The 26780-nt window shown below is 39.2% G+C and overlaps 4 protein-coding genes across 5 annotated transcripts in view; all 4 read left to right on the top strand.

Annotated features, from left to right (window-relative positions):
* LOC108276914 (collagenase 3) overlaps nt 1-26780 on the top strand; it is a 26974-nt gene continuing 194 nt past the window's right edge. The window contains exons 1-10 of one of the 2 annotated variants that reach the window (XM_053686674.1): nt 1-159; nt 243-478; nt 591-739; nt 900-1028; nt 1112-1273; nt 2185-2317; nt 2420-2550; nt 2646-2805; nt 3071-3174; nt 3287-3397. In XM_053686674.1, coding sequence (XP_053542649.1) covers nt 58-159; nt 243-478; nt 591-739; nt 900-1028; nt 1112-1273; nt 2185-2317; nt 2420-2550; nt 2646-2805; nt 3071-3174; nt 3287-3387 — 1407 coding nt within the window. In that variant the 5' untranslated portion in view covers nt 1-57 and the 3' untranslated portion in view covers nt 3388-3397. Of the gene's footprint in view, nt 160-242; nt 479-590; nt 740-899; nt 1029-1111; nt 1274-2184; nt 2318-2419; nt 2551-2645; nt 2806-3070; nt 3175-3286; nt 3425-26780 lie in introns of those variants that run through there. The other variant, XM_017489024.3, reaches the window with a different exon arrangement.
* Nucleotides 4867-8890, top strand: mmp30 (matrix metallopeptidase 30). The gene is made up of 10 exons (XM_017489022.3): nt 4867-5022; nt 5256-5500; nt 5686-5834; nt 6015-6140; nt 6323-6484; nt 6571-6724; nt 7200-7330; nt 7431-7590; nt 7725-7828; nt 8185-8890. Exons 1-10 carry the CDS (start codon nt 4924-4926, stop codon nt 8286-8288), a joined length of 1434 nt encoding a protein of 477 aa, XP_017344511.2. The 5' UTR covers nt 4867-4923; the 3' UTR covers nt 8289-8890.
* acat1 (acetyl-CoA acetyltransferase 1) lies at nt 9357-15500 on the top strand. Its single transcript, XM_017489028.3, has 12 exons — nt 9357-9508; nt 9938-9985; nt 10664-10781; nt 10949-11044; nt 11584-11684; nt 11815-11958; nt 12032-12182; nt 12823-12918; nt 14313-14426; nt 14573-14637; nt 14718-14875; nt 15036-15500. The coding sequence occupies exons 1-12, from the start codon at nt 9467-9469 to the stop codon at nt 15154-15156; spliced, it is 1254 nt and encodes a 417-aa protein (XP_017344517.1). The 5' UTR covers nt 9357-9466; the 3' UTR covers nt 15157-15500.
* Nucleotides 20798-26780, top strand: part of tmprss2 (transmembrane serine protease 2) — an 11655-nt gene continuing 5672 nt past the window's right edge. Inside the window, exons 1-6 of the mRNA XM_017489886.3 lie at nt 20798-20926; nt 24492-24681; nt 25034-25123; nt 25212-25328; nt 25426-25555; nt 25688-25813. Coding sequence (XP_017345375.1) covers nt 24492-24681; nt 25034-25123; nt 25212-25328; nt 25426-25555; nt 25688-25813 — 653 coding nt within the window. The 5' untranslated portion in view covers nt 20798-20926. The remainder of the gene's footprint in view (nt 20927-24491; nt 24682-25033; nt 25124-25211; nt 25329-25425; nt 25556-25687; nt 25814-26780) is intronic.

Genomic DNA, 26780 nt, shown 5'->3' on the forward strand with positions numbered 1-26780 from the left:
CCTCTCAGCCTCCGAGTCCAAACCAGCGTGGTGAAGATCCTCGAGGAGGAGACAAACATGAAGATGTACTACACAACCTGCTTTCTCGTTGCTCTTCTGATTGCCGTTCAGTCAGGTCCGATACCAAAGAAAGCAGAGCAAGATGATGCTTTTGCAGAGGTAATGTATCTTTATTCTACATTCTACAATGTCCAGGGATCTGTTTACAACACTATTCACTTTTATTTCATTTCTGTCTGTAGGCTTACCTGAAGAAATTCTACAACCTCACTTCGACACCCACTAATAAAGGAAGATTCAGTGAGATGAGTCTCAAGCTAGCCGCGATGCAGAAGTTTTTTGGACTCACCGTGACAGGGACAATGGACACCGAAACCTTGGAGGTGATGAAGAAGCCACGGTGTGGAGTTGTCGATGTAGGTGCGTACTCCACGTTCGGCGGAGACTCTAAATGGCAAACAAGCCAGCTGACCTACAGGTGAGAACCACAACAAAGTGTGTTATGAAATGCAGAGATCTCAGTAAAGGCGTCGCTGCAAATCCTTCCATACGTAAGCCTGATTAAAGTTAATGTTGTTTTTCTCTGCTAGGATTGAGAATTACACTCCCGACATGTCTGTGGCTGAAGTGGACGACTCTATCGAGAGAGCGCTGCAAGTCTGGGCTCGCGTCACTCCTCTGAGGTTCTCCCGCATCTACAGCGGTATAGCCGACATCATGATCTCCTTCGGGAGAGGATGTAAGTTCCTTCAGAAAGTTTGACCAATCCTGTTTACGCTAGCAGGGGTTAAGGCTGTTGACTAGACATGCAAGAATTTCAGCACACACGCTCGTGAAATATTCGAAATATTGTGTTAAACTATGTAATGCATGCATTAAAACCCGGCTCTTTCTCATAGCCCATGGTGATGCCTACCCGTTTGATGGAACATCTGGCACGCTGGCTCATGCCTTTGCCCCATCTAGTGGCATTGGTGGAGACGCACATTTTGATGAAGATGAAAGCTTCACCTTCACCTCTACCAGTGGTGAGACACTGAACCTATAACACTATAATAAACCTAAGTCATACAGCTTAACCATGAAGACTGACCATGTCTTCTTTCTTCAGGATTTGTTTTGTTCCTGGTGGCCGCCCATGAGTTTGGTCACTCTCTGGGTCTGTCTCACTCCAGTGACCCCGGTGCCCTCATGTACCCGACGTACAGCTACAGAAACCCAAACACATTTGTTCTGCCTGCAGATGACGTCAAAGGCATTCAGTCTCTCTATGGTAGGCACACACGGAGAGAAAATACCAGTTAATTTACATTTAAATTACACGTTTGAATTATTTAAATGAATACATTTCAATTACATAATAATGTAACGCTGATAATGTAACACTTGTTTACAGTAGCATATTGTACCATATTTTTAAACAGAATATAGTAACTTATATTGCCATAAAAACACTTCACTTACATTGGTGTTTTAACTATTTATTGCCAAATATACACTGCGTTTTAAATTAAGTAAAAAGAGTAGTAATGTGTCGTTTGTGAATGATTCGGTTCGTTCAACCGGCTCTTTTAGGTGAACGTTGAGAGCCGATTGCCTGGATTAGCCGTTTTCTTTTCTTCTTCTTTTATGTTGTAAGCGTACACCGTTAAACTTCTAGTGTAATTTATTGTCGTCATAATTTATTTATTTATTTTAATTCTCGGTGCTCAAAATAACGCGAACTATCTGGTCTTGAACAAAAACGGCAACGAGCCGTTTAGAAGCCAAAAGAGTCGGCTCTGCCTGATTAGCTGATTCATATGATCTGATTCAATTCACATCGCTATTCCCGAGTAGCTAGTTTGGTAGCTAGTGTTGCCATCTATAAGAATCAGTTTGAATTTGAAAATGGTTCTGCTTACCCTCGTTTGCTAATATTATTGTCAAAATTTTAGACAGTAAAATTTAATGAGTGTTAAGCTAACTGTATAATAAGTTCTTCTGAAATATTCAAATGCATTATGTAATTTTCCAGTACTGTAAATATTTTCCTAGAATTCCACACACACACACACACACACACACACACACACACACACTCCCATACTGCTTCTTCAGAGTGTGAGAACAGCTCAAATGCCTCCTTTTATTTGCGGAATAGATCTCATTTTTCTAACATTTGCTTTACAAACATGTCACCAGGCCCAAATACAGATAAACCTGTCGAACCCAGTAAACCCAATCCACCTCCAGTCACCCCGAGCGCCTGTGACCACACGCTGGTCCTCGACGCTGTGGCAACCCTGCGTGGAGAGAGGCTCTTCTTCAAGGATGGGTACACACTGATTTAAAAAAAAAAAAAACTTTCCATAAGCTACGTTAAAACTCCCACTGAGATATCATTTTCACTTCTTGACCATGTATTTGTCTCCTTTAGCTTCTTCTGGCGCTTATTTGGAACCAACTCGGTCCAGCAGCAGCTGATCAAGAGCTTCTGGCCCGAGGCTCCAGATAATATCGATGCTGCATTTGAGAACACTGTGCAAGACAGACTGTACCTCATCAAAGGTGATTGAACTTTCATAATCGCTTTTAAACGATCATCTGTAATGCCATTAATCATAAAGCAGCTTGGGATAACCATGTGAACTTGTGCTCTTTAGATCAGACAGTCTGGGCTTTCAGTGCTTATGACCTTGTGAGTGGATTTCCCAAGAGCCTTAGCAGCTTGGGTCTGCCTGCCCAGGTGAAGAAGGTCAGCGCTGCACTTCACTACCAAAGCACTGGCAAGACGTTGTACTTCGTGGACAACAATTACTACAGGTAGGAAGTACATGGCATGGCTAGATTGGCATTAAATATACAGATGGCACAGCTACAACAATCAGTTTCACTTAAGCCTGAAACATTTAGCTAGCTTCATGAGGAATTTATAAGTCTAACCATTTTAGACTAATTAATTAGCTTGTCATGTTGCCAAGAAAACAAAAAGCGTGGTAGATTTAAGCATTAACAGTGCTGTAGTAATATAAATATTGACCATTAATAAGGTTTTCTGAGGAACTAACCAACTCGAATATTATCTCAGTTATGATGAAAACAAGAGGAAGATGGACACCGGATACCCCAAACTGGTCGAACGTGGCTTCCCGGGGATCACTGGGAAAATCACTGCTGCCTTCCAGTACAGGGGTCAGTATTTTTATAAACACAGTTATCCTTTTGAATATTGTGATCTTCTTATTTGCTCTACAATTATATAAAGGTTTGCTGGGTTTGATATTATGTCAATCCTTTGTTTCAGGTTTCACCTACCTCTTCAGCGGTACGAATGTTTTTGAGTACAGCACTTCTACCAAGAAGGTGTTGCGTACGCTAAATAACAACTACTTCTTGAAGTGCTAGTGGTTCTTCTTGTTTTTTTTTATTATTATTATTTTTTTTACCTTTTTTGTTTTTTTTGGACCCAGTGCCCAATGTTGGATCTGGGCTATGGAGAATATGATCCTCAATTGATCATATAACAAATTACATTTATGTATAGTTTACTGTATTATCGTATTTATTTATTTGCTATCATAAGAATTCATTTTTGAGATATAATCCATGTTTACCGGATTATAATCCGGTTTACTGTTGTTGTTTAACGAAGAATAAAGATTGCACAGAAAAATGTCATTTGTCCTTTGACCTTTTAAGGTTCTATGTCAAACATAACAAACATCTCAAATCGAATAAAATGCCTGTGTTTTGGCAATCATATTCAGATTAAAGAGAGAAATCAACGTCAAAGAATAAATGATGGATGGTAACAATAGAAACTAAAATGATTGAATTAGTGACAGTATTCAGTAGATACTGGGCCTTCAGTACTTCTGAAATGGAGCTCATGACCTTATATGAACAAAAAACAAAACAAAACATACATCTGTATCTCCAGCATGCTGGAACATGTCAGCTGTATGTATGTGTGTGTATGTGTGTGTGTGTGTGTGTGTAAGTTTCAGTTATACAGTACATTCCTGTTGGAGCAGCACCAGTTGACGTAAATTAAGACCTTACTGACAAATCAAGAACATATCTGCTTATGAGTCGAAGTATTTAATTCCTGTAAAACCTATTTAGGGAAATTCCAGGACACTGTGTCCAAAATGTATATTTCTATTTAATGCTCCAGATTGTTCTAGCGCTTACAGTCATTATATAAAGACAAATAGCACTCAGTCTCTAACCCCAGTATGGTCATTTACATCTACATTTACATTTGACATTTGTGACATTTGCTGCCAATTTACATTTCTACATGGGCTTTTGGTTCATGTCATTAGCATAGAAATTGCCCATTTTAAAGGACCATTACATAGACATCAGACCTGAAAGCTTTGCTTTGACTGTCCTACAAGATGACCTTTAACCCTACTGGTTAAGAATTTGTGAATTTACATACGAGTCGTATCACTTCTGAACGCGGCTGCTCAGTTTAAAAGTACAACCTAAATAGTTTTAATAGTTAAAAGTAGCTTACAAAATGAAGTAAAACCCAATCAAACCAGAGCTATGCAGGTGAAGGCTGGGATTTGAACCCTTGGAATAGAAACATAACAAATGCTGTTCAAAGGTGGCAAGACCGGCTTATTTTCCACATTTCTGATTCAAAATACATTCAAATCCATGTATCTTTTATGTCGCGTTCCATATCAAGGACATAACTTGTCTACACGTGCATGGTCTTCTTTGGACTGCATCACAGACTAAAAGCCCCTATTTTATACTGATTACACGGTTGTCAAGATACGATTCATCTTTCCCAGAATTCTGCTCTCTGCTTTCAGGAAAAGGCAAGCAGAGTGGTTGTACATAAGAGGGTGGGGGCATGGGTTGATGGAGCAGATATAAACTCACCATCAACCCTCCAGGACTCCAGAAGAAGACAGCTTGGAAATGAGGGACACAGCTGTTCTCGTGCTGGTGCTCACAGCATGTCTGGCGCTTTGCAGTGGCGCCCCTGCGACGTCCACAGTGGATCAGGAGAAAGCTGAGGTAAACCATTACGAATATATAAAGTCTGACATACCATGGGTGGTCTCTATAATTTAAGACATCAGCTTGCCATACCAAACACCACTAATAATCTCTTTTAGTTGCTTGTATCATTAAAACAACAACAACAACAACAACTTTTCCTGTTAGTCCCAGTTAAAAATGGGAGAAGCTCATCCCTACCTGGCTACTCTGCGTCACTGCTTTGATGATTTTCTGTTTTGTTTCTTCAGGAATATCTGAAGCAGTTCTACTCGGATCCCAACGCTCCGTCCATCAGCGGGAGACGAGTGAAAGTGCAGGACTTTGAGACCATCCTGAAGAAAATGCAGGAGTTTTTTGGGCTCGAGGTGACGGGCAAGCTAGACACGAACACCATCGAGGTGATGAAGAAGCCACGCTGCGGTGTTTCCGATGTTTCCAACTTCAGACATTTCAATGGCAAGCCCAAATGGGATAAGAAGACCATTACATACAGGTACAGACTGCTTTTGATGGAGTCTAGCGGTTTAGGGGTGTGGAGATAAGCTGGAATTAGAGTACACCGTGCTAAAGAAATCTGAAGACGTTATAGGCTACAGAAATAATAGCTCACAATAGATGGCGATGGCATTCATTATTTTTCCCACATGTCACACTGTTTTTCATTTGCTCACATTTTAGAATAACCGAGTACACGCCAGATCTGAGCCAGAGGGAAGTGGATGGCACGATCGCTCAAGCGTTCAAGCTCTACAGCGACGTTACTCTGCTCGACTTTCAGCAGATCTACGGCGGCACGGCCGATATCATGATTCTCTTCAAAGCCCGAAGTAGGTGTTCTCCGAAACAGCAAAACACACCCTGGTTCCTAGATAGTGCACTATTTTCTTTGCAGTCAGTACTTTATTTTGTATCCTGAAATGCCATTTGATAATAACACATGGCCTATGCAGTGAAGTTTAAGACATATTCCTGGTATTCTATATGCTTAATTTGTGTTTTTTCTCCAGATCATGGAGATTTTTACCCATTCGATGGGCAGGGCGGTGTTCTGGCTCACGCCATGTCTCCTGGTCCTAATGACGGAGGCGATGCGCACTTCGATGAGGATGAGAAATGGACTCTGAGCTCAGCAGGTAAAGCAGATAGATACATAGCATTCATAGTGGAAATAAATGGAAGATTCACTCCAAGGAAAGAGCAATGCGGTCCTACTTTTTAAGTGTCTGTTGTAGGGGTTTTCCTAGAGCCCATAGAGTCCAGTCACAGATACACAGATGTCAAATATACTCAAATGTTTAAACACATTGTGCTTCAGGTGTGAACTTGCTCTTGGTGGCTGCCCATGAGTTCGGCCATGCGCTAGGACTGGATCACTCACAAGATCCCTCCGCTCTCATGTACCCTACATACAAATACGTCAACACTCAGGGATATCAGCTGCCTCTGGACGATAAACAAGGAATCCAGGCGCTCTATGGTGCGTATAATAGCAGATCAGACAAGATCACGAGGAATATCAATACAGTAGATGTTCTTACAATTTACTTTTACTTGATTTCCAAGGTGCTCGTAAATCCCCAAATCCTCAACCACAACCCAAACCACAGCCTCAACCAAATCCACAACCAGGAGCACAACCACCAGCGCCATGCAATCGGGACTTGGTGTTTGATGCCGCAACCAGCATAAGAGGAGAGCTTTACTTCTTCAAGAATAAGTAAGACAGTATTGAATGATAGCTACAGCCATCTTTATAATTATTGGCACCCTTCATAATCACAGCTTAAATATATGGGGGATGCTCTATAGTTGTAATCTAATGCAATTTTTCAGGGTTCAGATGTCGACATTGAGGTTTGGAGGTATATTTGTGGACACAATAATAATAATAATAATAATAATAATAATAATAATTTAAACAAACTACTTATGGCCACTCCTCACCTCCTGGCAGATGCAATCAAGCTTCTTTTGTATTCAGTACATAGTAAGATTGCAAAATGCGATCAATCTGCACACCACTGTTTGCGTAAACATAGTTTAGGGGTGTCAATAATTTTGCCATGCATGTTTGTTGTTTTAAAAAAAACCAATAAAACAAATTCCTATGGAATTTCTGGAGTTGTCTGTAGTTAGTTAGATAGATAGATAGATAGATTTGTTCACTAAAGTTTATCTTCTCATCTTACAAGCTATTACTGGAAGAAAAGCAGCCTACAGAAAGGAATTCCACAGACTCTAATCAGATCCACGTGGCCCTCCATCACGTCTGTCAATGCAGCTTACGAGCTCAGGGCAAAACGCATCAGCTTCTTTTTCAACGGTTCGACTTTCAATCTCTCACACCTTAAACACTCTCGCATTCACACAGCAGATATTCATGGAGTGTAAATGTGTGTGTGTGTGTGTGTGCCATCGTGCAGGTCAGTACTACTGGGGCGTGACAGCGACCTCCGTTTTAGCCGGATATCCGAAGCACATTTCACAGTTCGGCTTTCCGGCGTCAGTCACGAAGATAGACTCTGCGGTGCACGTGGATTCGACGAAGCGCACCCTGTTCTTTACTGGTGATAAATATTGGAGGTAATTCATATAATGATAATAATATATTAAGATTTATTATTATTATTATTATTTTTACTATTATACAAATCTATGTGAGTTAATTGATTAATTGATGCATTCAAAAAAATAATTAATGCCATTTTTTTGTTCAGTTTTAATGAGAACACTGGAAAGATGGACGCTGGTTTCCCCAAACCCATTCACGTAGATTTCCCGGGTATTGGCTCCAAAGTGGACGCTGCTTTTGAAAACTACGGTAAACACACGCTCTTCTTTATTAAAACTACAGGGGGATTGGTGGCTTAGTGGTTAGCACCTAATACCTCATTGGGGGTAGAGTTTGCACGTTCTCCCCATGCTTCAGGGCTTCCTCCAGGTACCCTGTTGTCCTCCCCCAGTCCAAAGACATGCACTGTAGTCTGATTGGCATTTCCAAATTGCCCATAATGTGTGGATGTGTGTGCCATGCCCTGTGCACTGAAATTCCCTGGATAGGTAAAATGGTTGGATGGGATGGAATTAAAAATAGCCCTGGATCATATGCATGTTTTAATCTGTACAAATACAGGCTCATGTCATTTGTTTTTAAAGCGTTTTCCTTTTACTCTGCAGGTTTCCTGTATTTCTCTGATGGAGCCAGACAAACAGAATACAAGTACAGGACCAGAACTGTGAATCGCGTGCTTCTGAACTACGGATGGCTGAACTGCTACTGAGCGAAATGTCATGAATTAAATATTCATTTTATGAGTTTGATATAAATATTTCATAACTGTACATCTATAGATCCGTACCTAAATGTGTGAGCGACATGAGGATATTTTGTTATCATAATGTTCATGAAATCAGTGGGCCTTAAAGGGGCAGTATGTAATTTTCAGTCTCTCTCCTCGGTGTCTGAGACCACACCCTATTAACTACATAGTGCACTATATTGGAGTTTTGACATTTTATATTCCAACAGCATAGTGAATTTATGAATTCCCATAATGCCCTGTAATATGTTACTGTCGTTAACAGATACAGAATATTTACAATGCACCCATAATGCACTTTAACACAGTTAAAGATATATTTGTATAGAATAGTTAGTAGGGCACCATTTCAGACATTTTGGAGTTGCCTTGAAAGAAAACCGGATGGAGCTGAGCAGTTGTGTTTCCATGCGGACAAAATTCATTTCTGGGCCAGAAAAATGTTAATCCTAAACCATAAACAAACCATATGTATTGTATATGAATACTAATTTTCTTATATTTTCATTTCTAAACTAAGCTATTTTTTTTCCTACTGTAAATAAAAAAAATTCTGAATTTTGCTTTTGTCCCCCTGAGTCTTGATTTAAATAAAGGGGTGGAGCCAAGCAGCTGTGTTCCTGCATGGGTGGGGCTCATTTCCGGGCCAGAAAAACTATAAATTCTGAAATGAAGACACTAAACACGTGCGTTCTAATTCATTTTGGAATTAATTTTTCTGATGTTTTTTTTTCTAATGACAGTATATGAGTATTACGTATATATATATATATATATATATATATATATATATATATATATATATATATTTCAACATTACACACTGCACCTCTAAAATACATATTTTTCTAAATAAAACTTTCTGTAAGTGAAAAAAATACAAAATAAAATTCATTTTAAACATTCCAACGTCTTTAATGATGTAATAAACACACACACGCACGCGCAGGGGGGAAATACACTAATACAAGAAACGCAGGCTTGTATGACTACAAAGCCGAAGCACAAATAAAACTACACTACCCACAGTTCTTGTGAGGAGGCGTGACACAACCACACCTCCCAATATGATTGGTTGTTCTCTCTGAAAGCGTTTTTTTTTCCGCCGAGGTGAAGGTGAAACGCGATTTCTAACCGCGATGTCACTCTTCAGCACACACAGTCACCTCTGCCGACGGCTGGTAAGTAAAAAATTAAACAGTGGTACAAGTTCAGTCGATTTCTGAACTTTGTTTTGGTCCCCCTTAGTCAACTAGCATGAGCGTTTATTCCACAGTTAAATCAGGTCCATATTAGCCGGAGCTGTATCCCAAACGGCACTGTGCTGCCTGATTAAGTGCACTTCGTACGCGGAGGAAGAAATGGCGCGTGCACTATACGGAGTGCACTATGTAAACAGGAACGCGCGGTTCGGGATGCAGCCTGTGTTTGATAGCATTTCAGGCCTCTAGCTTTCTAACTGAGAAGTTTTATTTCAGTTGTAGCTTTGTATGAGTGAATTGTTGAATTCCCATTTAATGCATAAACGTGATAGATGACAGCTTTCATCACCAGAGCATGCTTTTTTTTCATAAATATTTTGGAATACGGAATATGGAATGTTTTTACAGGCACACAAGTATGTGTCCAGGACCTACACCTCACGCCCGACTCTCAATGTGAGTTCCTGAATATGAATGTATAAATTATTTATAAATATTTGCTTTTTTATGTGGTGGGGGAGTATTTCGGTATTCCAAGTATATTTTAACGTGAGCTGCAAATATTAAGTAAAATTCCAGTTTTGCAATTGTCCAATCAAATACTTGCATTAAATTACCATGGCAACACAGCTAATATATGCGGTTTAAAAACAACAACAACAAAAAAAACAATAATGTGTATATACACTGTAAATATTTTTTTGCTAGTTTTTGTATGGACAAGAATATACATATTGTTAAAAATCTCAATATTAATAGCATCACATAAACTTCCGGTAGCAGTTTTTATTTGTACGGAAGTGACGTACGACGTACTCGTTATCCGCCTAAATAGCATCAGCGATTTAGTGACCTTAAAGGAAAAACAAACTATATTACATTATACATTTTGTAATATTATTGACTAAATACCTTTTATATAATGTCTATATTTTGTAATACATACATATTTTGTTAAAACCAATACACACATTGCTGTTAAGAACAGTTTTGTCTTGATTGTCATGTGATTTACCAAAAATAATTGGATTCAAACTTTGTTTTTTGTGCATGAAGAAGTCACAGAACTGCACCTTTTTATCTTCTCTATAAGGAAAGATGTTAAAGAAATATTATATTTTTGCACACCGATAGGAAGTTGTCATTGTCAGTGCAGTCCGCACCCCTATGGGGTCGTTTAAGGGCAGCCTCTCTGCGCTTCCTGCGACCAAGCTGGGCTCCATTGCCATTAAAGGAGCGATCGAGCAGGCAGGTAAAGACCTAATGAAATCTAACACCTGTTATCACTGCTTATTTTCACCAAATGAGTAATGGGGACAAGGACGTGTTTTGCGTAGTGTTTGTTCCGAAGTCGCACGTGAATGATACGTACTCCTATAGAGTAGGCTGAGGTAGAGATTTGTCGTTTTCCGGTTGCAGGAATCCCACCTGAGGAGGTGAAGGAGGTGTACATGGGCAACGTGCTGCAGGCAGGTGAAGGGCAAGCTCCGACGCGACAAGCTCTTCTAGGCGCCGGTACGACTGAGATGCAAAAGGACATCGCAAAACAGCTAACAAACACACACACACACACACACACACGTCAAGTCTTTGAACTCTCTACAGCCTTTTATTGGTTTAATCTCATGCTAATAACAATAACATCGTTTAGCTGCCAGAGAGTCTAAGACGTCGGAATTATATGGTATAAGTAAAGTATAAAGTAAGTATGGTATAAGTCAAAGCAGATGTATGTTAATATTTTTAATTAATATTTTGGTGTAAAATATCTGTTGGATAACGTGTTAAGAACATATTAATAATTCCTTAACCTTCTTTCCAAAATCCTGATAGACCTTTTGTGTATTAAAGATCTTGATTTGTAGAATGGTTTTATGAGGATTCTAACAATCATCATGCGAACTTGAAAAATAAATCACAAAAACACAGTTACAGCAAGGTGGCATGAAATATGTAAGATTGAAATCATAAAATACAATTTTTTAAATATTTTTTTTTTATCCTCCACGCAATACTTGAACTTGATGATAATTTCTTTGCTCCTCACCTTGCAGGTCTGCCTCTGTCCACTCCGGCAACGACGATTAACAAAGTCTGTGCCTCCGGAATGAAGTCCATCATGTTGGCCGCACAGAGTCTGATGTGTGGGCACCAGGTAACCAGTCCTAAAACCAGTCCATATTAACTGAATGATTATCCTCGTCCAAAACACACTGACGTAATCGTCTCAACAGAATTACTACCAGAATAACCAGAAACGTTTATTCGGGTAATGTTGTTTTTAGGACGTGATGGTAGCAGGTGGCATGGAGAGCATGTCTCAGGTTCCTTATGTGATGGCGAGAGAGGCGCCTCCCTATGGCGGGGTGAAGTTGGAGGATCTCATCGTGAAGGACGGCCTTACGGATGTCTACAACAAATTTCACATGGTATTTTCCTTCCTGGTTTATTGAGTTTAACTTCGATACATATCCTTCATGACCTCTGCGTTTGGTGTTTAAGGGGAACTGCGCAGAAAACACAGCCAAGAAAAGCGGCTTTTCCCGAGAGGAGCAGGACGCCTACGCCATTAACTCGTACACGCGCAGCAAAGCAGCATGGGAGTCAGGAATCCTCGCCAAAGAGGTGGTTCCAGTCAGCATCCCACAAAAAGGTGTCATACTGCTTATTACTGCACCACAACTTTGAGGATACTTTCATATACTTGAAATCAGAGAGTCTTTAGTTTCCAGTAAACATCGATTTATTACTTGCTTAAATTAGAAGCTGACTTAAAATTTCCATTCGACCAGTTTAGACCTCCTGATTATGTTTCATAGACATCTCCAGATACTTGGAATGGCATTAAAGGTGCAGATTGTAAATTAGATATTTTTTTTTATTTTTTACTTCGGTAGATATTTTTTTTTTTTTTTTTTTTTTTTTTTTAGCCCTATCGGTTGAACTGCATTCACGACCGACCCATCAGTTGAAACTATATACATCTCGGAAGTTCCTTACAATTCTAAAAGGAGCACAAGTTCAGACACTCTGTGGCTTGTTGTGGAGCTAAGGAGCTCATTTCTGGGCCAGAAAGATATTTACAAAACCTCGAATCACCACCAACAAAAGCCTTATTGTTTAATTGCAAATCAGTATTTTCATTGAAGATGAAGTTATGTGATTATCACATACCTTTAAACATAATCACTTGTTTAAAAAAAATAAAATAAAAATAATAATAAAAATTGCAGACTGCACCTTTAAGGTAACCGGTCCATGTGAACGGTGTGACATTGTATGTTTTCATCCAGGCAAGCCAGACGTTGTGGTTAGGGAGGATGAAGAGTGGAGGAAGGTGGATTTTAGCAAAGTGTCCAAACTGAAGGCCGTCTTTCAGAAAGAGAACGGTAACAACTCGTTTTTTTTTTTTTTTTTTTTGCATTACATTAATTATAATATAGTGATTTGTAGGTGTTTTATGTTAGCTGTGCTCCTCAGCTGTTATAGGAAAGTCACAGTAGGGTACTATAAGTTTGACACTAACATGACCTTGAGTGTCTGATAGCTTTGGTAGAGGAAGTAAAAATCATAGCAGCAGTGACTGGGGGTTAAAACTAATGCCTGTAACATTTAGGAAAATAACTTTGCTAAGTATGAAATTCATATAGAATTCCCCTTACTACTAATGCACCTCAACAATTGCTGTTTATAATGCTTAAAGCAGGGGTCGGGAACCCGTGGCTGAACGATGGGGGGAAAAATAAGTAAAAACAATCACAAATCACAAAGGCTAGTGTGTCGACTGAAACAAAACTCTACATATTTTAGATTATTAAATAATTCGTAATTGATGCACGTTTGTCATGTATACACCGACCAATCACGATATGACGTAACAAGCTCAAATTTCAATATGGAGCAGGGTAATTTCCCGGTCTGACTCATAAATCGGTTGAGAACTACACAGCCAGTCTTTTCAGTTTTTTAAACAAAGGAGAAATGGCTAAAAGAAAGAAAAAAAAAAAAAAAGACGGCGCATATCGTTCTTTCCCGTAAGAATGGACAGCCGATTTTTAGCATATTTGGAAATCGTATTAATAGTAAGTACTGTAGTGTTCAAGTACATACTACATCTTGTATTGAATTAAATGAAGTCCAATGCCACCTACAGGCCTATTTGGTGAAGTGCAGGCTATGAGGTCAAAATCACGCAAAATGTGAACTAGCCTTTTTATAATTATGCAATAATAGTAAAGATTATAATAATAAGATGAATATGGAAACATCAAAAAATATGGTAACTTTTATCCGACTCCTTAAAGAAAAAAAATCTCTTTTTTAAAAATTAATTAATTAAGTAATTAATTAATTTATTTATTTTGCTTTTATGGCTCTGCTAGCTGAAAAGGTTCTCAACCTCTGATTTAAAGGCATAATTCACCCATAAATGACAATTCTGTCACCAATTACTCACCCTCCTGTCGTTCCAAACCCATAAGACCGTTGATCTGTTCATCATAAGCTTCCATTCCTTGTCCTTACTCCTCCTTAATTATTATTATCCTTATAGTTGAACTCTTAGGACACCAAACGAGTCTTGGCTGATTATTTTCCATTTGAGGAAAAATTGTATGAATTTCAGTTTTGGCCAGATTGTCCCGTTAAAATTATAAAGCGAATGAAGTTTTTCTAATTTTCATTTTTATACCAGACAAAATGTAGTGATTTATTGTCTGAAAAATGTTTTATATCATGCAGTTGATATGCAAATGCTAATTGTATGTGTGTGTGAGACTTGTAGGCACGGTGACGGCGGCTAACGCTAGCACTCTGAACGACGGCGCGGCTGCGGTTGTCCTCATGACGGCAGATGCAGCAAAGAGACTTAACGTCACACCACTGGCGAGGATTGTAGGTGAGGGATTTCAAGTATCTTAACCTAACATGAATGATCTTATTAACCGGATGTAATAGTTACCATCTCTCGAATTGTTTTTCTTTTATATATCGTTTTACCGCGCTGCATTTCTTTTATTGAACTCATCTTTATTTAATGCTTAGCGTTTGCCGATGCTGCTGTGGCTCCTATCGACTTCCCGATAGCTCCAGCTTTCGCCGTGCCCAAGGTGAGCCGCTGTTTGTTTTTCAGTCAGAGAGTCGTGATAACGTGTTTCTGAGCTCTGGATTGAGTCTTGTTCTGGTGTAGGTGCTCGGCGCGGCCGGAGTGAAGAAAGAGGACGTGGCCATGTGGGAAATAAACGAGGCCTTCAGTGTGGTTGTTCTGGCCAACGTTAAGATGCTGGACATCGACCCAAGCAAAGTGAACGTCAACGGTGGAGCGGTGTCTCTCGGCCATCCTATCGGGTAAGGATCATTTAATAGAAAGCAGCTCAGTTCGTATATGTTGTCGTTATTCATCTCGGTGGACAGTGCAGTCACGCTATTATAAAAAAAATATTGTCTCAGGTTCATAACTGCAGTTTACCTGCTTCCTGATTCATGATTGTTTTCGTTTTTCCTCCAGAATGTCTGGGACGAGGATCGTCGGACACATGGTGCACCATCTGCAGCCCGGGCAATACGGCCTGGCAGGCATCTGCAATGGTGGGGGCGGAGCCTCGTCTGTTCTCATCCAGAAATTGTAGACTGCTTATTAATGTCGAATTTTTACGCTAACATCTCGAAGGTCAAATTACCAGATAGTACAACTCCACGACCACAACTCACAATTTGTGGTTACAGTCACTCCAGAATAGGTCACTCCCTTAATTTGTCTGTTTTTTTTTTTTGGGTGTTGTTGTCGTTGAACACCTTAAATGTTTATCAAATAGCATATTTATGATTATGTTTAGCATTATTTAAAGTTTCTTCTGATTTGTGTTTTCCAGTGTGGAGGTTATTTTAAAAAATGCCGAAGTTACAGTAAAAGAGGTCACCAGTCATTTTAGTTGTTTTGTGTTTAGTCAGTAATATTAAACATTTAAGTTTATTTCTTTTGGTAGAAGCTTTTATTTAAAGTGACTTGAGGAAAAACTAAGGTTACATGGTGCATTCGTTCGTGGTGTAGATGGTGTTCCAATCTTCCAAATGGGAATTATGAGGATTAGATAAAAAAACTACAACCAGCCATTTTTATCTAATAAACAAAATGGCAATGTGTGAAAGCTTGCAAAGTGTGATAAGTGTCTACCGACAATCCTGCATCATCTTCAGGTTATGACAACTGCCTAATTGTGAATTGCCCAAAAGTTGACCGCCAATTAGAGTCGACTTGTAATTCCTGAGTTATTGTTTTTGGCCCCTCTGTGTCATTGTTCTTGTTGGCGAGTCACCTTTTATTGGTGAGTCAAATGATCTGATTCATGAGTAATATTAAACAATTCCACAGTTAGACAGTAAAGAACAATAACTGATATTGTAAATAATGTATATATTTATTTGACTTATAGAAAATGTGAAAGAGCCATTTGGCAGCCGAAAGAATCAGATCTTACTGGTGAATCGACTTGTTAGTGATTCGGCTCCTGTTGGTGGGCTGAATGCTCTAATTCTCGAGTAATATTTCACAATTTTAGGCATAGTTAGACAGGAAAGAACAATAACTGGTATCATTAATATTGTAAAATTTATATGGTTTTATAAAAAGGTGAAAGAGCCGTTTGGCTGCTGAAAGTATCAGCTGTTACTGGTGAATCGACTCGAGCCGAATGATCTGATTCACGAGTGATATTTCACAATTTCAACAAGGAAGAATGGTAACTGGTATCGAACATATTGTAATCTTTGTTCTGTTTCATTTGCTCAAAAGCAATGGTAGCTAAAATTGCCGGTTCTTATTGCTGAGTCGACCCTTGTTGGTGAGTCGGCTCTTTCTGGTGAGCTAAATAATCTGACTCGCGGAAAAGATCCAGAATTCCCATCACTTAACTAGTCTGCTGGACGGAACGGTCTGTTTCTTGAAGTTCCACACAATGACCAGCAGAGGGCGCCATCGCCATGCAGCTCGGTCTCCTCATTCATTCGGAACAGGTGCAGCTTTTGATCAAAGTAAAGCGCTACAGTTGAAACGGTTTTGTGTTTCAGTGCAGCTCTTGAGAATTTTGAACTAGGGATCATTTGTGAGCAGTGTTGACCTGGAGAATCATAAGCACTTAAAAATTAAAGCATGAGCATGCAGTGTGATTAAACGCTGTATTGAGATCCAGCGCTTGACTTTAGAGAACCTGAGCTTGACCTTTACAGAACAGGAAGTTCTCAGTGTCCAGCCTACTGAGAATTGTTTATTTCCCCTGAGCTAAACAGGTCAAAGTAACTGCTTTCATTATTGTATCATTAAGTGTGTTTGTGCCCTTGCTAATCCTAATAGTAAACATGTTTTAGTTGAGGAAAGAGCCGTTCTGCAGTGGGTAGTGTTGTCGCATCACAGCTCCAGGACCCGGGGTTTGATCCTGAGCTTGGGTTAGTGTCTGTGCATGTTCTCCCCATGTCTGTGTGGGTTTCCTCTGGGTTTCCTGGTTTCCTCCCATCACGTGTGCAAATCACGCAGGTAGGTGGATTTACTGTGATAAATTGCTCACGTGAGTGAATGAGTGTGAAGGTGTCTGGGTGTGTGTCCCGTTAAGAGTATATGCCTAGTGTTCCTGGGGTGGACTCTACGATAAAGTGATTACTGAAGATGAATGAATGAACGATCTCGTATCTGTCAATAGCACTGTTTAACCTAAACACTGTTTAACGTAGTTAGCATAAGAATAACCACAGTTAACGTATGGTGATTTTGTCGCACGTGATTCGAGATGAACAGTAGATGTAATGCTTGTGTATAAGAATCACAGCTGTGATGTAGTATACACAGCCAATCAGCAACAAGCAATGTTGCTAACCCCACCCCTCATGGATAAGCTTAATTATATCTTGAGCGGGAACCAAAAACCGGAAACTCTGGTACTGAACTTGTGGCTAATGGGAAAGGGAAAAAAAAGAAAACACAGCTAGAGTTTCTATTACCGCAAGAATTCCTGTATTGCAGAATCCTCCAGACATGCAAGTCATTCAAAGGGGAGTGTCACATGAAATGATTTACTCTATCAGTATCCGTGTGCTTTATCCACGCAGGTGATGCTAAAAATGTTGGCCAAACTCGTGTTTCCTATCGTCAATCTGATACGGTTCTGTCTCTTAGTCACGTAAACACACACACACACGTCAAACACTAACAGGGTGTGAACCTACTGAGAGTTCCCTGACTCAAAGACACAAGATTACTAAGCAGAGAAGCTTTTTTTGTTCCCCGTCGACTTATCTACGGTCTCTACGCTCTAACTGCACTTTTACAAAACGGCTAAATTATACGATACACATTAACACCAGAGTCTGATTATATTTCAACCATTATCTAAATGAACTTTGACTCCTTTCTCCTAATGGTTCATTCCCGAATCACAAAGAATAACAAAAAGTATGAGTCACTCCATGAAAACTGTGCCATGAGGGTAAAATTCCAGAAAAAGGCCTTTTGAAGAACACTCCCACTGTTACGCTGAAATTCTCATCAGATATATGGGTCCAAAGATAACATCTTGTGCCCTGCAATGGGTCGGCACCCTGTCCAGGGTGTACCCCGCCTTGTGCCCGATGCTCCCTGGGATAGGCTCCAGGTTCCCCGCGACCCTGAATAGGATAAGCTGTATAGAAGATGGATGTATGGATGGAAGTTTGAAAATAATCAGGACACAAACAAAGATTGTTAAAACGCTTGCAATCCGCCATGTTGGATTACCGTTGGAGATCCGCGAGTACTTTCGGGTGCTACACATCATGCCTGATTGTGGGGAAATTCGACGCTTGGGAATAAAGCTGCAGCTGTTTTGAGCGTAACATACCCCAAAACGGGACACGATAAAACTACAGTGGTGCTTAAAAGTTTGCGAACCCTTTTCGAGCCTATGTTTCTCGAGTCCTCAACGTAGACAAAGAGAACCCAATTAAACAAAGGGACAAAATATTATACTCGCTCATTTATTTATTGAGGAGAACGATCCAATTACATATCTCGTGTGAAAATCGGACGATGTTTTAGGTCACATTTATGCAGAAATACAGACCATGGTGCACAAACTTTCAAGCACCACTGTACAAACTTTAAAATGTTGATTTTTAAAAAAATTTTATTTATAATCTGGTCATTTTCCTCATTTTCCGCAGACACCAACGCTTCCATTCGCACCAACTTTTAACAGACCTCGCACCCAAAACGGGCTGTGACCCAGAGCAAATGTTCCCATAGATAACGATTAAGTAGCCTCTGTATATTAAAATAGGAAGAAAAGGGGTGGAGTTAAAGCAGAAAGGGATTATTAGGTACGGTAAGGAATGCCACAGTTTCCGACACTAATTAATGAGGAGATTTTAGAAAGGCACTCTGTTTTTACAGTATATATATATATATATAGAGAGAGAGATAGCAGATAATATTTATCGGATACACAAACGTCTGCACTTGACTTGTACATGTAATAGGATTGAATTTCCTGAACCTAATTCTGGTGTGTCAGAGCTTTTGAGCGTCTGTATGTGTATGTGTGTGCATGATACAGCACGCAGGATTTGTGAGTTTCTTAAACAAAGCCAAGCCCTCTTGCTGTGTTTTTCCGTTTTGGGTGTTTTGTTCTTAAACAAGTTCCTAACGCTAACGCTAACGCTAGCACTAACACTTCCCTCAGTGACTCATAAGTCTCAGAAAAAATACGAGCATTTTGCAGAGAAACCCGGAAAGCGTAAACTTCTCCGTCCTCAAGTTGTCTTTCGAAGTTGCCGCTCTACCTCTGACTGATGCGAAGCGCTCGCACTGGAGACTCCTTCCATAAATATTAAACAAACATCATCTGACAGAAAACTCCGACGTTTTTTGTCACGTATTCCGATAACGAATGGGCGTGTTAATATTGTTTATAGGAAACGAATCGACACTTCCTGAACGAAGAATAATAATACGAAGAATAATAAGTGCAACGTATTCACTGCTCGTTGTCAGATGAATGACTGAGAGTTTTAGCGGTGAAGTCGTTCAGCCTGTAGATGACTCATAGACAGCTTGAGTATTAACTGTAAAACAAATACCTGGAGTGCTTAAGTAGAGTGATAAAGATTTTTTTTCGCCCCTGATTGTATTACATCTAGTTTGTGTTGAGAAAAAAAAACAAAACAAAACCTTGTTCCGTTTCTGTTGTTATACGCAATACACTCTGTGCGTATGCAAACATACCGAGCTAGTAAACTCATAAACTCGCAGCCCAGTGTAAAATCTGATGAATGATTAATGCGTGGTGTTCTTTTCTTCTGTATCATTCTAGTGTTAATGGATACGGGTTTGACTCGATAAAGTCCACTAAAATGCCGAGCTCAGGAGTGCAATTCGAGACTGTTTAACCAAGTGAGCTTAACCACATACACGGAACTGTTTACTATAAATAACACCGTTCCTGTTGTATGACGGGAAGAAGGAAATACAGTGTGGGATTTTGTACTTTGCGTTTTTCTTAAATGTATAAAAGAAATAAATGACAATAAATTTCAATTTAAACAGAAGTAAAAAAAAAAAAATTAAAACTGAAGTAAATTAAAAAATAATTTTAATTAAAATCCAATAAAACAAGTAACATACCTGCTAGGGAAAAAAAAAAAACCAACAACAACAAACATTAGAAACCATCACAAACATTCTAATTGTTTCCACTACAAATACCATTACGAACCATCCGCTAACCATTAAAACCATTACCATTATTGGTCCTTAATGGGATCCACTAGACATAACATGCCGCCAATAGAATGCAACAAATGACCAGTAGAGACCCACACGGACCATTATAGTTTCCATTACAACCAGTACAATTAACCATTAAAAGCATTACAAATTCTGTGAAGGTTTCTGCTGTATATTTCAGCAGGGAATGTAAAACCATGAACCTGGCAACCCTGCAGAAGAATACTTATATTAAATTCAGAAAGACATGTATGGATTCCCGACAGGCAGAAATCCTATAATATGACTGCGAGTCTTTCTCTCTCTCACGCTATCAGTCTAATGTAATTTGAATAACAATAAGCACATGCATGTATGAGGAAAGCCAGAAATGCAAACACAAGCATACTTCCATTTTCACACTTGTGTCGTTATATGACTCCGGTCACTGTGTTCAGTTTCTGAGCTGTGTAATTCAGGAAATTGTAATGTTTATTCTGAGGCGATAAGTGAAGTACGAGGCCTAATAGGCCGGCACTTGTACTGGGAAAAGGTGTGGCCCGTGGCTGTTCATGACCAGTAATACAGGAAAGGTGTACACACGGAGTTAGAAAGGCAGAGAGAAACAGACAGAGGTGATCAGGACTCAACAGAAGCAACAGGACTCAGAGGTAAGTTCTTTAAAGACAGCTTTTATCCGTTTGCTGATTTTTATACACCTGGTGTGTATATATAATATATTACATACAGAAGCAGAATATGTCTCAGGTGTAGGAGTGTTACGCTGTAAACTACACTCTTTTACCATTTTACTATTTTATTCGTTAGGAGATGTATGTGAAACTGGCAGCTCAGGGTGTATATGTATACCAGTTGTTTAGGAACACCAGACTACATTAAAAACAGCAGGTGAATTCTTAAAGGAATACTAAATTGGAAAAATCGTCCACCAAATATCCTTGATCGTCCGAGACACTGTCGGTTTGTCTGCTTATTTTGCACCGAAGCTACTGGCTTATTCTAGCTGACAAGTCAAAAAAGTCGATCTTGTGTGGACGTAAAATCTAGACACGTAACGAATTAAAGGAAAAACCTGTGGCTTTGTATTGTCATTGTTTGGGGTGGGGGTGGGGGTCCACTCGTTACCTTAGACTGAAGCGTCACTGCAAATCAATACAAAGTTCTTCTTGACCATGAAGGAAGACTCCACACCTTCAACCCCCAGAACTCCCCGACTTAAACCACAGGGCACGAGTGCTCTCTGATGAATTTACATGTAATTTAAATTATTGTAAATCATATGGCCTTCATCTCAACCCAACTGAACATGTGTTACACAGCACATTGCTCTCCATCACACCAATTGGGAATATTGGGAAGATCCTTTGGAAGAACCGTGTTCATCGCTCCAACGGCCACAGTTAAAGATCATTGAAGCTGTTCAGGTGGCTCGCCATGGCTCAACATCTTACTAACACACTGTATTTTTTTAAACAGCCAAACGGAGATTCTGGGTTTTCAAGATGGCTGTCCCAGTAACCCTATAGCATGAAAATCCATGTTTTGTTTGTATAATAGATAATAGTAATGCCTGGTTTAAAAGAGCTGAGTGTTCATTGGTTTTCAGGACAATAGGAGCTTTTTAGTTTCTTTTCAATATGGACAATCAAGTAATACGTAACCTTTTTACAAGCTAATCGTTGTCCATGGAGCCATCTTTCTATGGAAAATGTCATTGACTTCTCTAATTTCTGTGCGACAATTTAAGAAGCAAACTTGTATGTTATAGGATTACAAACAGTCTTTATTACTATTAGTTCCTGGCAGTAGTGCATAATGGCTTCAATTCGGCCACAAAGGCAATGAAATGAACAACAAACCCACCATAGCTGCCTTCTGAAGTTGGCACGGCACGTAAACATAAACAGCGGACACAACATACGTCATTGCGTCGTGTTCTTTTCTGCTATGAAAAAAATAATTTGATTTTTTGAGAAATGAGAAGTCTATTGGCCGAAATTGACGTCAGAGTGTAAAGAATCTTTGGGATTGACTCAAAATTAATACCACAGTTAATGTCCCGATTTGCTAAGCCGTATAAAATTACTTAGAGCTTGACCAAAAGTATGTGAACACCTTACTATTAAACGCATATGTACTTGCTGAGCATCCCATTCCAAAACTAATATGGAGTTTTTTTTTTTTTTTTTTTTTTTTTTTGCTGCTATAACAGCCTCTACTCCTCTGGGAAGGCTTTCCACTAGATTTTGGACCACGGTTATGGGAATTCACAAGAGCATTAGCGAAGTCAGGCACTGATGTTACTAAAGAAGAGCAGGTGCACAATTCATGTCAAAGGAGTTCAGGACTCTTGAAAAACAAACACTTAACAAACACTTACACACATTCTTGGCAAGCCATACATGCTTTGTGCGCAAAGGTGTAGTCGTGCCAGAACAGGTTTGATTCAATTGAAGGCTACGATGCTGCATCATACAAAAACATTCTATTCAATTCAATTCAGTTTTATTTGTATAGCGCTTTTAAAAATAGACATTGCCCCAAAGCAGCTTTGCAGAAATATATAAATTCAGGATATACATTTTAAATGTATGAATTTGTCCCTAATGAGCGAGTCGGTGGTGACGGTGGCGAGGAAAAACTCCCTGAGGCGATATAAGGAAGAAACCTTGAGAGGAACCAGACTCAAAAGGGAACCCGTCCTCATCTGGGTGATGCTACATGCTCAAATAGTGCAGTTGTGTAACCAGGAAAATTCCTTACAGTTTTTACATGAAGTCTGTCTTGTTGAACTTCTCCACTGTTCACTAATGGAGAACTGCTTGTGGTTACTGCAGGCCGAAAGCTATCATAGCAATTGTCGTCCTGGCCATCACAGCGTAAATGTTCATTCTAGACACTTGTTTACTTCAAACCTTGTGGTAACCGTTTACTGAAGAACCACATATGGGTGTGATGGTCAGGAGTCCAAGCATATATAAGATTATAATATTTTAATATAACTAACCTAGCACAAACAGTCGTATTTACAGACCAAACTAATGTATTGGCGAACAGTATTATTACATTAAACTATTACCGTAAAAGTTCATGACTAATCCATTAACAACGCAGATGCAAAATCATGGGTGAAAATAGTAAGTAATTATTTTAGTTAAATAATGCCCTGGGCTTTGTTTATGTTATTATTAAATATTATTACACGGTTGGTAATAACACCATATTCCTGTGTAATGACTCATGCTGTGGTTCCAGTAGTTACCTTGTGGTTTCATGTACCCAAAATGATGACTTAATTGTTGTGTGTGAGGGAATGTCACATTCCTCAGTGTGTATGGTTTGTCAGTCCATACCTCTAGAGGTAAAATAAATAAATAAATAAAATGAAAATAAATAATTAACAGACAAATCAGTTAAAAAAAAATAAATATATATTTTTTTTACTCAAAAAGCAATAAATAATTTAAAATAATGTATTAAAGATAAAAGAGTACAGGGTAACATTTACAAAGGTCATATGGATAATGAACATTCATACCTACGATGCGTTCGAAGTATTAGATGTTGTCTTTACTTATAATTTCTATGATGTAACAGAATTGATATAGCTGACTTTATAAGTATAGCTTTTTTCAGGACATTCCATATTGTTGTATTGGCTATGCCCGATGCTTGTGCAATGGCTCTGATGGATTTTCCCTCTTTTCTCAGCTTCAAAATGGCTTGCTTTTCTCCTACAGACAGCTCTCTGGTCTTCATGTTGGTTTATCTTTTTTTTTTATTTTTTTTTTTTAAACAACATATGGAGTCTTCACAGGTGAAACCCAGGGCTCAAACCAAGAGTAGACATTCCAAGCTTTTAATAGTTTGAACCTGGTCAACAAGAAACACCTGTTTATTCAGTTTCCATTCATTGATGGTGCATTTATATGTTTCTTCCTATTGTTGTTTTACAAAAAAAAAAAAAAGTTGGGACGCTGTGTACAATGTAAATAAAAACAGAATGCAATGATTTGCAAATCTCACAAACCCGTATGGTAATCACAATAGAACATAGAAACCATATCAAATGTTTCAACTGAGTAAATGTACCATTTTAAGGAAAAAAATAAGGTCATTTTGAATTTGATGGCCGCAACATGTCTCAAAAAAGTTGGGACGGGGGCACCGTTTGTTGAAACGTGTGCTGACTTATTCTCATGTCTCGTCTTCCAGATGCATAACAACCCCTCTCATATAAACTACGGATTTCATTATGGAGAAGAAAGACCTCCCGTACAAGCGCCTGGATATCCACCGCCGATTTATCCCACCGTACCTCTGTACTCGAACGCAGCACCTGCACCCATCAACACGCACTACACCGTCACATCGGGGCTTCCTCATACCCCAGCGGGACGCAAAGGTAACCGAGTCTAATGCCGTATATTTTTATGTACTACTAGGAAGCTTTCTCGTTCTATTGCCAAATTAGCTTCTTTCTAGAAATAAATACTTGAAAACTCAAAAAAACCAAAAAAACACCAACGTTGTTGTATATTTTTATCTTTTTTTTTTTTTTTTTGCACCTTTTTGGTTTTAAATGACAGAATCCCATCATTTTTAACCCTTTTATCTCCCATATCATTATAAATGACTTGAAAATGGTTTAAAATGGCCGCTCGTGTCCATTAGATCGACCGAGCCAAACATATAAAGCGTAAACCGAAAATGGGTCCCTAGTGTAATATTTCATTGCACTTTCTTTCTTATACAAGTCAGCAGAAATCGATGTCTGTGCATAACAGCAGCAGTTATCTTCATCTTCATCATCCTGGCAGTAGCGGCCGTGTTGCTCTGGTACTTCTGTAAGTAACGAGTCGTCACGTCAGTAAGAATGAACTTTTTCCAGAAGTCCCGAGTCTGTCTGAACGGGCGTCTGTGTGTTTAAAACAGTAGCCGGAGCGTGCGTGACGGGCCGGACGTGTGGTCGGAGCAGCACGTGTGTGCGCTCGTCGCAGTGGTGTGATGGACGGGCGGATTGTCCAGCAGGCGAGGACGAGGCCCAGTGCTGTAGGACACATTTTCATATTCAACACTGAATAATAGTTATATTTGGAGGCAATTTCCGAAAACCATAAGCGCTGTGGTTTGTTTGTTTTTTTCCCAGTTCGTTTATACGGTCCTAATTCCATCCTGCAGAGTTTTTCAAACGAAGACCAGAAATGGAAGGTAGTGTGTTCAGACAGGTGGAACGACAACACTGGGAAGCAAGCTTGTAAGGAGATCGGATATTCCAGGTGAGAAAATCTCTAAACATGAATAAAATAATGGCCTGCCTGAAGTCTTCAGAAATCTGATAGGAGCCTTGGTCATGAACAATCTTTAGGAATGACTCCTTGGACGTGTAATTGTTTTTGTTCTTGTTTCAGTTCTGACTATGTTAGTTATGGGACAATAGATCCAGGTTCCAGCGCAGGAGACGGCTACATGACCCTCAAATCTGATTACTCAAACGTACTCAACTCTGAGCCTGTACATAGCTCTCTCTCGAACAGGTCTGTTTCACAGTTTAAACTGTAATTACTCTTATACTTTATTCTTTTTTGTTGTTGGGGTGAAAGTCATAAGTTCAAAGTTCACTTAACTAATTTGTTCAAATGAGGTTTGGCCATGCCCTGTACTTTCTGTGTCGGTTTAATGCTTAAAATATATATTTTTAAATATTTGTATTTTAACCAGAAGTGGGCGTGGTCTGTTAACCCAACCACTATTCCCTAGGAACACTGAAAAACACTGAATCAGAAAAGGGTCACTGGGGAATTTATTCATCGTTCATTCATAAATTATAACAACAAAGACCAACTGTCCATATCCAGTCCGTACAGGATTTCGCTGAGTTTCTTTGCTCCTATTTAAAAAGTCTTTGAATTGGCATAATTGCATGGAATTGTCTTTCGCAGTCGTGTTTGTCGGTAAATGAGACCTTTCAACCGTTCTTACGTTCGACACACGTGAATCGAAGAGAGCTTTGGCTGAATGTGCGTTGTGATGATGTCACATGACGAGTCTCGGCCCAAATCTGCAGAAAATCTGCGTAGTTTTAGAAAAAACGGCGAGCCCCTCGGAACATTGTGGCGTTTGCCTGATTTCGTGTTCATTTCCGCGATCGCAAAATCCTGGAGCGACTGCAAATCTATATTCATTTTCGTTTAGAATGATATAATGTACTGTTTTCTATATTTTGTATAATTAACCAATTATAAATCGATGACCGTTACTACACATCCGGAAACATCTATTTGACCAAATACAGACCCAAGAACGACGAAAAGGAAATAGACGTTAGACAAGTGCTTTAAGAATCTAGATTCACCTGGTTGTCCTATATTACATATTTATTAATGTATTATGAAGTTGTGTTTATGTATTTATTGCATCTATTTACTTGTTTTAGAAAGGGTCGATATTATAAATGAATATTATATATATATATAAAAAAAGTATTGCATACAGCAACAAATC

The sequence above is a fragment of the Ictalurus punctatus genome, chromosome 16 (assembly GCF_001660625.3).
Source record: "Ictalurus punctatus breed USDA103 chromosome 16, Coco_2.0, whole genome shotgun sequence".
Classification (NCBI taxonomy): domain Eukaryota; kingdom Metazoa; phylum Chordata; class Actinopteri; order Siluriformes; family Ictaluridae; genus Ictalurus; species Ictalurus punctatus.